We start from the raw sequence: 14,255 nt of genomic DNA, 5'->3' as shown, positions 1-14,255 counted from the left end.
GTAATTCCTATATAGTCAACATTAAATTTTATGAATTAATTTTTCCACAAAACAAGCCTTTTATGTTATGCTTTTCACATTTTGAGCAGCATATATAATTTTTTTTTCGCAAATGTGTGAAATAATTAACTTCTGTGTCAATGTGCCTTGTCAATATTTGACCTCCTATATTTTTCCACAAAGCAGATATTAAGGCTCTCATATAATCCTTTTAAACATTTTAAGCAGCATATATTATATTTTTGCACAAATATGATCATTAACTCCCTTCTGTCTGTGTGATTGTTCTCTGTTAGCGGGTGGCGCGATCTCAGGAGGAGCTGTGTGACATGCCGGGCGGGTACCCAGGTGAACGTCTGCGCCAGGAGGACCTAATGCTCCTCCAGCAGCAGCAGCAGCAGCGTGAAGCTGAGTACCAGCGAGGTGTTGGAGAACACTGGAACCACCAGGTGTCTTCCTCAGTGGAGTCCAGCACCTCCAGCCAAGAGCACCTCAACTTCTCCTCATCCTCTGGCTCCAGGACCCAGGGCAACCACAAGAGTGGCCCAGGCCGCTGGAAGACCCCACTTGCACCTCATTCCGGCCCTGTCTCCCAACCCTCCCGTTCAGACCTTCCTCCACCTCCACCTCCTCCACCAGCACACTACGATTTTGAGCCGCAAACCGACCTGCCGCTTCCACCGCCACCTTCAGCTACACAACAACAGCAGCAGGCTGCAGCCGACCGCAAGAAACGTGAAGACCAACAGCGCTGGTATGAGAAGGAAAAAGCTCGTCTTGAAGAGGAGCGAGAGAGGAAGAGACGAGATCAGGAAAGGAAATTGGTGCAAATCCGAAACCCTTCGGTTTCTGGTCCAGTTATGCACAATAACCAGCATGGCCCGGTGCCACCATCTCCACAAATGCCTCCCATGACAGTTCCCCAATCATACCTTCCTCCAGTCCAACAACCTCCGCCACCACAACCGGCTCGACCCGATAAACTCTCCAGTCTTCCTCGCCAGCCTCCGCAAGACACCGTAATCCGGGACCTCCTGCCGCAGCAGCAGCCGCGCACCATCGAGAGACGCGACCTGCAGTACATCACCATCAGCAAGGAGGAGTTATCGGCCAGCGACAGCCTGTCACCCGACCCCTGGAAGAGGGACGCCCGGGAAAAACTGGAGAAGCAGCAGCAGCTTCACATCGTTGACCTGCTGGACAAGGAGATCCAGGAGCTGCAGGCTAAACCCGAGCGCACGGCCGAGGACAACGACCGCCTGCGCAAACTCATGCTGGAGTGGCAGTTCCAGAAGAGACTGCAGGAGTCCAAGCAGAACGAGGAGGACGAGGAGGAGGAAGACGATGAAGACGTGGACACCACGCTCATCATGCAGAGACTGGAGGCCGAGAAGAGAGCACGGGTAAGCTGACATAGGAAATAAGATGTGTGGATGTTAAGAGTTGATATGAAATCTGACTGACATGATTGCTGGGTTAGTGTCAGTTGCTGGTCATATTATGCGTTGTTTACCTCAGGGTTAGTTCATCTAAAGATTATTCAAATGAAACCCATGATTAGCTGTTAATCAAATGTTTTGAAGGTAGAAATTGTGGGTTAGTCTAACCAAAATGGAAGATTCTGTTATTAATTACTCATTCTAGAGTTGTTCCAGTCCCCTTAGACTTACGTTCATCTTTGAAACCTGAATTAAGATATTTTAGATGATATCCTGGAGCTCTCTCGCATCCTCCATAGATGTTCAAAGTTGAGAAAAGGAAGCAAGTATTTGTCAAAAAATTCCATGTGACTTCAGTTTTTCAGCTGTAATCATATGAGTACAATAGATTTTTTGTGCACAAAAGTGTTCATGTTGATTTACATGATTATAGCAGAACCAGTAATGTCACGTGGACTGTTTTGACAATGTTTTTGTTTCCTTTTCTGGACTTCTGCAGACATCTCAGGACCGTTGTTGTATAAGGAGGATCAGAGAGCTCTTTTTAAATATCTTAATTTGTGTTCTAAAGATAAACAAAGCTCTTGGGATTGGAACAACAAGAGCAATTAAAAAATTTGAAGTTAAAGAGATGTTTAATGCTTTAGTTGAGGTTAAATTATATAGAGCTGATTAGTATAACATTTTTCAGGCCTGGATACATTTAAGAAATGTAATAAATCTTTTTTTAAAAATTGGAAATGTTTTAATTTATATTGTTGTAGTTATGTTGATAAAATCAGCTGTTGTGTTTAAAAATATTATCTCTTGGTCACGGAGGATTGGAAATATCTAGAAAAATAATAGAAATTCTTTGGTAAAAATGTTAGAAACACTAAATAAAGATTATGCAGAGGAAAAAAAGGCTTTCTTAGGACTGCAAACAGACGTTATTCAGCATAAAAAGTAATTGAGGAGAAAATAATATGCATTTAATCTTTATTCTGGCAAAACTGAGTTTTTAACAAATTTATTCAGAACATGCTTTGTTATGAAATGCATCACATTACTAATGCTTTAACTTGATACTTCGTGTTAGCCTAATAAATGGTTTTGCATTATATTTTTCTACTGCTGCTTGTGCAGAATATTGAAGATTAATGTGTTTTTACTGCTTTAGAAAAAAGCTTGTGCTGCTCGAGTACATGTTTTCTTATTTCTGCAAGGCTTAATCTTTTGGTTATGCGGCTCTGCAATGCTGTTTGAAGTTGAGGTTTCTGTATGTTCATAGTCTTTCATTCACAGTGAACAGCAGGACCAACTTGCGATGAAGCACTAACCTGGGATTCCCTGCGCGATGCTTTAGTCTCGGCTGTTCTAATGATTGTTTTGCCATGTGCACCTGCAACATGCCTATGTCATTGCTTTTCCATGCTGCACTGCTGATCTATATATACGCTGCACTGACGGAGGGGAGAAGCAGGGCTTTTGGATGCTAAGCACTGGACACCATACCACTGCTTGCACCAGCATCAGCCTGCCCTTTCAGATCAGTACATCTCTTCTGATCTCATCTGCCATTCAAATCTGAGACTCGTTTGCTTTACAGCGACAGCATTATTTCTGACCTTGGCTAACCAACCATTTATGTAGCATCATTTAGAAACGTTTGAAATGCACTAATAATTCCTTAGTTCATTACTTGCATTAAATAAATTTAAAAACTAAGACAAGGAAATGTTAAGGTAATTAAAATTGAATAAAAAAAAATTATATATATATATATATATATATATATATATATATATATATATATATATATATATATATATATATATATATATTTGAATTGTTAAAGAAATACTAAGTAATAAAAAAATTTAATCCTTGAATTAGGTAATTAGATAAAATTAATTGACTTATTGCCAATAGAATAAGACACAAAATTAAGGATCTATAAATAAGAATATACAGTTGAAGTCATAATTATACCCCCTCCTGTGATTTATCTATTTATTTTACTTTTCAAATATTTCCCAAATGATGATTTACAGAGCAAGGAATTTTTCACAATATTTCCAATAATATTTTTCTTCTGGAGAAAGTCTTAATTGTTTTATTTTGGCTAGAATAAAAGTCATTTTTATTTTTTAAACAACTTTAAGTTGAAGATTATTAGCCATCTTAAGCAATATATATTTTTTGTTTGTCTACACTACAAACTATTATTATACAATGAGTTGTCTAATTACCCTACATGGCTCAACAATAAGGACTGTAACAAAATGGGTCAGCGTGTGAGATGCTTAAGACAATAGCCAAGATTGGCAAGTGTTGCCTTGTCACTAAAGTTTAATTTGCCTGCGACTATTGTCAATGGGCTGTATGCACACAGACTAAATTCAGTCCGCCAGTCTCAGGGCTTCCGGTTAATTGTCATCCGATCAAATTCGCTGCGTTTAAGATCTGATTTCTTTAAAAAACTGCAATCTTCACTACCTGGCTGAGAGACAATATAAAGTGGGTGTCAGACCAAACAAGAAGCACTGCATTATAATACATTTTTTTTACTTCATCTGTTGAAAATATGGAAACCCGATTTTACCCCAGTATTTGCAATGGAATATCTGCTCTATGACAGCAAATGTGTTTAAACAGTCTTACAGCTTTTTTTTAAGCTATATCAACAAAATTGGTGCATATGTCTATATAACTGAATAGATTTGAATTAAATTAAAATATTGATGCTTTAAAAGAAACCTCATGAAATTGAAAATAGTAACATAAAGCTTTCACCAGATGTTCATCTTTGTCTAAAAAGCACTAGCTGTAAATATAATCCATTGCACCCAAATAAAGTCTTAGAATCAAAAAACAGTTTGTGCTTTTAAGCCTTTAAATGCTGCCTTCTCTGTGAGGTCGTAAACGAGCTTTTCAATTCCTCTTCTGTGATTGGATGCTGTGAGCATGTTAATTTTTTTATGTAACCTGGTGACAACCAGTACAGCGAAGAGGCGGTTACATCAAGGTTAAAAGAAATGTATGAGGTTAAAAGAAAATGTCTAACATCTTGGAAGCAGACATTTACATGGGGGAAACGAAGATATGTTTTCCACAGTTAGCTATCAGTTTGGCATGTCAGCCACCTTTTGTTAAGTATTTTAGAACCGCAATACAATACCTGCACATTTTCCAAACTGCTCTTTTTGTTTGCATAATACTTTGTATTTTGCTCATTATACATTATTAACATTTTAAAAATCACAATTTAAAATTTTCTGACATTGTTTGACTCATTAATTAAAATAAATTATTAAAATATGTGGCTAAGAAATTGCTATTAAATTTGTTATTGTTTTGTTTGTGGGGCCAGTGAAGATTTTGGCAGGGCAAGTCAAAATATTAACCACCAGCCCAATCGGGCCACTTGAAAAAACCTTTAGCATTAAACCCTGTCCAAAGTTGCCTAGTTAGCCTTATTAACCTAGTTAAGCCTTTAAATGTCACTTTAAGCTGTATAGAAGTGTCTTGAAAAATATCTAGTACTGTCATTATGGCAAAGATAACAGAAATCAGTTATTAAAATGAGTTATTAAAACTATTATGTTTAGAAATGTGTTGAAAAGAAATATTCTTTCCACCAAACATTGGAAAAATATACACAGAGGGCTAATAATTCTGACTTCAACTGTGTGTGTATGTATATAAACACACAAATAGCCATACATATGTATACATGCACACAAATACAGTATATATAATTTTCCATTGTGTATAATGCATAGTAAATATCATATACAAAACTTCGCTTATTAATAACAGCTTAATATGTATCCAGAAAACAGCCTATATTAATCCTTTAAAGTCAAAATTGTGAGAATTCGGTCTCAATTTCTTGGTGGTCTGGCACGTGTGCTGCATTTCCAAATGCCTCCTTTTTTGCTTTCCAAGTCTCTGAGACACAAAGGTCAGCCCTCAGAAGTGCACTAATGTTGTTTCCTTCAACACCTGCTGTAACATCACGTCCACCTGAGAGTCAGCTGTGTGTCGCTCACTGCTGGAAGCTGCCTTTATAGCACTCCATCTATGAGGAGTCGGCAGGTCGAGCCGTCTAAGGGAAGCTCAAGTGTGTTTGAAGGGAAATATTGCCATTGTTTCAGTGGGGGGGACGTGGAATGATGGGAAAAAATTCCTTACCAGCTGCATTGTTTGTGGAAGGGAAGCGAACCACTGGCGATAATCAGACCCATACTGCCCTGGAATGTTCCTGGCAGCACATCACTGCGTCCCGACCCACTGCGCCAGTTTTTTATTTGATTTTTTATTTTTATTTTATCTCTTATAATGGCACTTTTCCATTGCATAGTATGGATTGGTACTGGTTGCTTCAACTCACTTTTTGGGAGGAATTTCCACAGTATACAGAACCTGGTCCTTGGTGCTTTTTGTTGTACCACATTGGCTGAAGGTCTAAGGGAACCATACTGATGTAAAATGTGACAAAACACTGCAGATCATTGATTGGCCAGAAAGAATTACCACTACCTATCTTATTAGCTATGTTTCCATCCACCGATTTATTATTATAATTATTTTTAAATAGCAGACAAATTACTTAAAATACAAATGCCAAGATGTGCATATATTAAAAAAAAGCTTGTGTGCATAATGAGTAGAATAAACTTTTAATTTAATCATAAAAATGCATGAAAACACTTACTGGGGGAAAAACTGTGTTTGCATCAAAATAAATTCATGTGATTTGGTTTTAACAGAGCATGTGATAAAAATGGTCATGATGGGATGGCATTAATGGTGTTGGAATTGCAGCATTTGTCAATTCCATGTGTTTAATATAAAGTCAGAATTTACATTTTCTTCAATGTAAAAGTATTAGTTATTTATTATATACAAATAACCAAATTCAATATACAGAGCTGTGGGTCACGTCTGTCCCTAACATTACACCAATGCAATGCAAAAATTACAGTCGGGAGGTCTGCAACCACTCTGTATTTCCCTGACTTCAGTATTTATTCAAAACTGATGTTAAAAGGTGGAGTTTTGGTGGAATCGTCACTTGTTAATCATTCTGCAGTCCTCTGGCAGCCGCACCCAAACATACTTCCTCTTTTTTTACACACGTCACAGAGTTAAAAGCATAAAACTTCTCAACTGCAAATATTTCGTTTCAGCTTTAGCCCATCTTTGCTCACAGGAAGTCTAGCTGTGGAGCTAAAGTTATTTTACACATCGAGACCTCTGCATTTCCATCAGCTGCATCTACTACCGCAAAAATTACTAATTAATATTCAAGCATGTCGCAGAGAAGAAGTTTGGTTAATAGTTCACTAAGCAACACATATGTTTAAAAAAAAAAGTAAAAGTGATTTTAAATAAATTCCTTTTTCCCCACAATGGACAAACCAGAGGAATGACCATTGTTAAACATCTGAAGTGTTGTTTCGGTCTTTTGTAAAATCCCTCAGCCAAAGTCTGACATCAAAACGGTTCAGTATTAATTAATACAGAACTGTCTTTACCATTAAATCTCCAAAAGCCACAACACCTTAATTTCGTTTTTTTTTTTTTTTTTTTTTTTTTTTTTTTTTTGACATTTGACACCAGTTAATCTGGAAGTGACGATTTGGTTGCCTTTGGATGGAAACTGTGCTTTATTCCCTTTTTTGTGCAGTATTCCAGTTTTGTGGGTAAATCTAATTCACATATTTGGATGGAAACACAACTAATAAATTTGCAACATGAAAAACTAAATTTAAATAATCAAACCCAGCCACTGGATGATCAATATGGATCAAGAAGGTCAATAAAGGAAGTACATGCATACCTTTGATTGGTAGATGATAAGCAAATCCACCATGAGCTTAATTGGGGTAATATTAATTCATATGCATTGTGTTTAACATAAAATCCTAGCTGATGCGCCACTATAATAATGACATGTACTGTATTGTAGTGGAAAAGCAAGCCAAGTCGTACCACGCAATGGAAAAGCACCCCAAAAAAGCCCTCCTTTTCTTTATTTCTTACTTGATTTATTCTCTCTCTCTCCCACCCCTTTGGTTGCTCTGTATGTTTTTGTTTCTCCTGCAGCAGACTGCTGTTCCAGCAATCTCTGTACTAGACTTGGTATGTTCTTTACGCTCTTACCTCTTCCTGTTTCGGCTCCACCTGTGTCTCCTCTTGCTCACTGCCTCCCCCTTCATTCGGCCTGTATTTAGAGAGAGATGTACCACTTTTCAAGCCGTCATGGAGACTCCATCTTGGGATATTCATTGTGCTCCACTGGAAAACTGCTGCTGTAGAATTATCGCTAAAAATCAACCCTATGCATCATCTAAATAACTTATGTATGCTAAAGTGTGTCGTTTGTGAGCCTGTCAAATGGTATTCTTTTACTATTCAAACCAATAGTACCAGCCCCAAATTGGTTAATAAAGGCGAATAAAATGTTTTAGTTACTTCAGGGTGTCTGCGGGGTCTTATAGTCCTTAAATCTCAAAATCAAAATTGTAGGCCTTAAAAAATTTTAAATATACTGATATATTGTGTTGTCTTAAATCTTAGTTTTCTTTTATTAATGTATTGCTACCCAATCTGGCCATTGACACCCATACAATCACCAACAATCCATTTCAATAAAACTTTAAACTATTTATTTGAAAAGGTATTTTTTAACTAAATTTACCATAATGCTTTAATTATTTTTGCATGTATTTGCTGCAAAAATAATTAATAAAATAAGGACACTGGACAGATTGTTGTGCATAGATTTAGTTTATTATAGCTTTTAAAACTTTTAAAACATGTTCATTTTTTTATGTTTAAGTTTGTGTTGAAAAAAAAGTTTTAAGTTTACAACTATAGCTTGCTTGTTTTTACACAATATTTAAAATATTTTGTTAATATCTAAAAAAAAATTATAATTAAAATATTATTTTATTATAAAATGTATTAAATTATAATTAGTATTTGTTTTTTTGAAAAGGCAAATAAAAATCTTTTGCCATCTGGGCCATATAAAAAAATCCTTATTTAACCTTTTATGAGTCTAAAATTTCATTTATAATAGTCTTAAAGTCTTAAATTTAACTTGCTGAAACCTGCAGAAACCCTGAAGTTAAATATGCGTAATAATTATATTAAAATAAAATATTTAAAAAGTTATTTTTTTTGATAGATAGATAGATAGATAGATAGATAGATAGATAGATAGATAGATAGATAGATAGATAGATAGATAGATAGATAGATAGATAGATAGATAGATAGATAGATAGATAGATAGATAGATAGATAGATAGATAGATAGATAGATAGATAGATAGATAGATAGATAGATAAATTAAAATCATTAACATAATTATTAGGGTAATTGGAAATATTCAGTTCATGCTTATTTGTACAATTGTTGTTTCAAAGTAGCTTTACAAAAGGTGCACATTAGTGCATTACAATCCAAAATCAGAAAAGCTAGAATTTAGTTACTAATAACTTTGATAAAAAATAAATATATAAATAATTATTATATGGTATATAGCTGATGTCTATCAGTACAAATTCAACAACAATTCAATTATTAAAATACCATTGACACCCGAAAAGACACACTTCAGGTTAAAACATGCGCAGGACCGTGATCTCTTTTTTTAAGTGAGCATTGTGAGCTATACGCTTAACATACACGTTCAGATGTACCTAACAAAATCCCCAAATTAATCTCAAAGAAAGCTTTGGCCGCTCTTTCTTCCTCTTGGAGAGCCTGATGAAGCTCTGCTGGTTCGGGCAGCTGTTGTTTCAGTGCAGTATCATCACGAGGGCCCGGTTGGTGCATGTTCTCCTCCAGCCTGGTCTCTCTCTCTCTCTTCCGCTTGCATGTGGGCTCCATTACCGTGTGCTGTAATCTCCATTCCTGTTGTTTCTTTCGCCACTTCACTCATCACTGCTGTATGTGAGTCCCAGGCGCTTTGCCGCTCATTTACTCTCGCATTGGTTTTTCCTGCTCTGGGTTTCCTCTTTCTCTTTTCCTGATGGGACATGTGTTTGTTTATGTCTGCGTCCTTCTGGTTTTGGAAGGATCAGGTGTGTGGCCAGTGATTTGTATTTTCGGTTACCATTGTACTGTGTATGGCGTTTTGATGGAAGTGTTTGGATTCCCTTTTTGAAAGACTTTATGTAGGTGTGAAGAAGTATTGCAATGCCATCTGTAAGTTGTTTTGCATGCAAACGTGTATGTGCATGTGTTTATATGTGAGCGCATGAAGCCTCTCGTCACTGAAGGCATTATTACAGATGCAACAATGATGAATGTGCTGGTTACTTTTTATACTTTTTTATATTCATATGTATACGTCACAGCAGGCTAAGCTTTAAATGAACTATTAATGAATACAATGTGTGATTTAGATCAGTGTTTCTCAACCATGTTTCTGGAGGACCACCAACACTCCATGTTTTGCATGTCTCGTTTGTTTGTCACACCCATTACAGGTGTTTCAGTCTCTGCTAATGAGCTGATGATCTGAATCAGGTGTGTGTGATTTAAGGAGACATGGTTAATGTGGAGAGCTGGTGATTCTCGATGAATGTGCTTTGAAAAACACTCATTTAGATTACGCTTATATTTTATTATTATTATTATCATGTTCAGCAGTTTTATTTTGTTTATCCTTTTGTTTTGTTTTTTGTAGTACTCTTATTTTTTTTAAATTATGTTTTGTTTAATGTTCTTTTGTTTTTTAATCACTTTTTTTAGGTTTAAATATTCATTTACATTACATTTATAATGTTTACCAATTTTATTTAATTTATTCTGTTTTTTTTTTATTAATCTTATTACTATAATTATTATTATTTTTTTTTTTTTTTACAAATTATATTTATTTTTTTATTACCTTTTTAGGTTTAAATATTGATTTACACATTAAAAGTGACTATTCATTCAAAAGATTGAGGTCAGTAAGATTTTTTTCTTAAATGTATCATACCCAAGATACTTAGTGTTCTCAACAAAGCTTTGTGTATTTTGCACAAAAAAATACAGTAATTTAATAATTGGTACAATAAGGTTAAAACATTTAATAAATATAAATTTTTTTTATTCAAATATATTTAATATATCTGTGATTTATTTATTTTTTAAGTAGATTTGTTTTAATAATCGTCAGTGTCACATGATCCTTCAGAGAACATTCAGCTGCAAATTTGCGGCTTTAGAAACATTTCAACTTGGCGGTATGATGGTAATGTATATATTAATACCGCAGAATGAAATTTATTTTATTATTAGAATAATTATTATTTTATTATTGGATTTTTTTATTTTATTTTGCGTGTACCGTAATATGTAAATATGTGGGTGTATTTATAAGGTTAATAATAAAGTTCTTAAATATTCAAGCTTATTTATCATATAAAGCCCTTTTGTACATTTTCTGGAAAAACTACCTTTATTAAAAAACTATATCATGAAATATATTGTTACCTTTAAATAAACTTTCTTATAATAGAAAGTAAACAAGGTAACACTTAACAATATGGTTGCATTAGTTAATGTTAGTTAATGCTTTTACTATCATAATCAAACAATGAACAATACATTTATTACAGTATTTGTTCATGTTATTGAATTAAAATGCAATTGTTTATTAATAGTTTGTTAACTTACAGTACGATGCATTAATGTTAACAAGCCTGAATCTGGATGTTATGTATGGTTCATAATTAGTTCATGTTAGTAAATACATTAACTAACGTAACCTTATTGTAAAGTGTGACCAAAAATATTAATCTCTTTACTGTCACTTTTAATCAATTTGTTGCATTCTTACTAAAATAAAACTAATCGGAGAAAGAAAACAAAAACCTGACCCTAAGATTTTGAAGAGTAATGTAAGTTCAAAACACAAAACTACAATTTATGAACCATTAACAACCCAACTTTTGTCTAAATTTCTAGATTCAAAGGGAACAAATTGAGTCAGTTTATTCTCTGTGATGTATTGTTTTTGTGTAAATGTGATTGTGCATTGTGCGCCTCAGCTGCAGGACGAGGAGCGACGACGGAAGCAGCAGCTGGAGGAAATCCGCAAGCGCGAAGCAGAAGAGCGAGCCAAACAGGAGGAGGAGAGACGCTGGCGAGAGGAGGAGAGAGCCAGGAGAGAGGCCGACGAGAAGGTATTTAAATCCATGCAGACAACTAGGAATTGTATAGCTAAATGCATGTTATAAGACGAGCTTTTAAGTTGTTGTGCACTGTAAACCAATATCCGTAAATTAGCAGTTTTTCATATTTTGTGATTCATGCTTTTAATTTGTTTTCGCTTTTATCTCTGCTTTTGAATTGCAATATGGGACTTTGATCTTTCTTCCAACATCTTTTAACCTTAAAAAGATTGTAACTTTTATGAACATTTCTAATAGTTTAAAGTAATATAAAGTATATTAGTAATATATAAAGTAAATTGTCTGTGTTGATGTTGTCTATTACTCTACTAAAACCTTGTAACAAATTGGCAGTACATTTTGTCTAATATATTATTTCTTATACATTATATTATTTCAATCTACTAAAATATCTATAAAAGTTCTTTTGTTAAACTGTAGAATTCAACAGAGTAGAGATCAAGCTCCCATAATGCAATTCACATCTGGAAATAAATGGAAAACACTTGTGACTCACAAAATACAGAAACTGTTAATAACAGATAATTATTTATTGTGCAACTGCAGGCATGATAATAGCCTTTTTTTATTATTTCTCTCAGCCAGGCCTTAAAGCGATAGTTCACTCAAAAATGAGAATTGCTATCGAATATACTCCCTCCATTATAGGATCTTTTGCTTTGTTATAAAGATATTTTGAGCACTGTTGGAAATTGGTAGCCACAGACATCCCCAATATTTATGTTAATGATTTTATTAGGTATTAGTAAATATTTTAATGGTGTAAATTATAATTAATATTTATACAGAAAATGTTCATTTAGTATTTTAGATTTTTTTTGATTATCCGTATTTTTAGCATTATTATTTTTTGATAAAATTCATTCATTCATTTTCTTTTTGGCTTAGTCCCTTTATTAATCTGGGGTCGCCACAGCGAAATGAACCTCCAACTTATCTAGCATATGTTACGCAGCGGATGCCCTTTCAGCCGCAACCTATCACTGGGAAACACACACACTCATACACTATGGTCAACAGGTCTTTGGACTTGTGAGGTAAATCGGAGAACCCGGAGGAAACCCATGCGAACACGGGGAGAACATGCAAACTCCACACAGAAATGCCAACTGACTCAGCTGAGGTTCGAACCAGCGACCTTCTAACTGTGAGGCGAATTTGCTACCCACTGCGCCACCACGTCGCCAATTTTTTAAAATGTAAATTATAGTTGATATTTAATTATTACGTGTTATTTATTTTAGAAACAGATGCTTAATTGTTCTAGTTAGTCTAATATTTAATTTTTTCTAACTTTATTTGTTTTAATAAATAAAAATAGATATTTTTCAAAGTTTAGTATTTTCAGTATTTTCTATTTTAATCATTATTTTTATAAGATATCAATTATAATTAACATTTATCTGTGTTCTTTTTAATTGTTCTAGTTATTCTGATATTTAATACATTTTGATAATTATTTACGTTTTTAATAAATAAAAAATAGATATTTTTGAAAATTAAGAAGTATTTTAGTACTTAAGATTTGATTACCTTTATTTTAATCATTCATTTTGTATGATGTAAATTATAGCAAGTTTTGATTATCTTTGTGTTATTTTGTAAACGGATGCTTAAATTATTCTAGCTAGTCTATTATTTAATACATTTTGATAAATGTTTAAATTATTAAATTAATAAACCATTCAAATGAATTTATTAATGGCTACCAATTTCCAACTGTGTTCAAAATATCTCTAAAACAAAAAAGATGCTAACTTTTTGGAAACACCTGAGGGTAAGTAAATTGTGGTAAACTGTTCATTTCTGACTGAACCATCCCTTTAAACACAAGTCATGTTAAAAATAGCATAATAATGGTTCCAAGCTGGTAATCTTGCTATTTACTTTAAATGGATAGTTCACCCAAAAAATGGCAATGGTCATCATTTAAGATTTTACTAAATTAATCACCCTTCACTTGTTCCAAACCAATTCATTTTTCTCTTGAACACAAATAAAGATGTTTTGAAGAATGTTAGAACCCAATAACCATTAACATTCATAGTAGGAACCAAAAAGCATTATGAAAATCAATGATTACTGGACATTCTTCAGTATATCTAAAAAAAACACAAGTCAAGGGTTTTCATTTTAGGGTGAACTACCCCTTTAAGAAGACATACATGATCAGCCATGCTTATTCATGCTAACGACAAGCTTTTTCAAGGTTTCACCTGATGCCGATGGTTCTTCGTGACTTTGTAAGTGGCTATGATTGAAGGCCGACACTGATAATTAATACATGCTACTGTACAATATACACAGCCTCTTGTGCTTCACTTAAAGCAATTTATGTCTATATACATTATGCGCTAATAGCAGGAGTTGAAGGCTGTCAGAGGCTAAATTAAAGTGTTTTTTTAACACCCCTGTGTAATGCCTCAGCGGGTCATCGACTTACCAGTGGTCTGAATTTACATTTTCCATGACCAAAAATGTCGTCCCGCTCTGTGACCATCCAGTTTTATTTGTGTCTGTGTGCGTCATTTTCAGACCACTGTTAAGTTCAGAGCCCACTTGTGATGTCCAACTGCATGTCTTCACAACATCTCATCTGTGGTGTTTTTGTGACGTGAATCCCTTCACATA

The 14,255-nt window shown here is 34.4% G+C and overlaps 2 protein-coding genes and 1 long non-coding RNA gene across 18 annotated transcripts in view; 1 reads left to right on the top strand and 2 right to left on the bottom strand.

Annotated features, from left to right (window-relative positions):
• LOC147839443 (uncharacterized) overlaps positions 1-14,255 on the bottom strand; it is an 837,962-nt gene that overhangs the window by 76,128 nt on the left and 747,579 nt on the right. The window lies entirely within an intron of this gene.
• efr3bb (EFR3 homolog Bb (S. cerevisiae)) overlaps positions 1-14,255 on the bottom strand; it is a 1,037,141-nt gene that overhangs the window by 789,012 nt on the left and 233,874 nt on the right. The window lies entirely within an intron of this gene.
• The window catches only part of afdna (afadin, adherens junction formation factor a), a 229,510-nt gene that overhangs the window by 198,520 nt on the left and 16,735 nt on the right, over positions 1-14,255 (top strand). For 10 of the 16 annotated variants that reach the window (NM_001442528.1, XM_087297205.2, XM_087297206.1 and 7 more), the window contains 2 exon segments: positions 297-1,403; positions 11,481-11,615. In NM_001442528.1, coding sequence (NP_001429457.1) covers positions 297-1,403; positions 11,481-11,615 — 1,242 coding nt within the window. 16 annotated transcript variants of the gene reach the window in all.

Source organism: Danio rerio, chromosome 20, assembly GCF_052040795.2.
Source record: "Danio rerio strain M-AB ecotype USA chromosome 20, GRCz13ab, whole genome shotgun sequence".
Lineage (NCBI taxonomy): Eukaryota > Metazoa > Chordata > Actinopteri > Cypriniformes > Danionidae > Danio > Danio rerio.
Note: the sequence above shows the minus strand (reverse complement) of the source record. Positions and strands in the feature narration are given on the sequence as shown.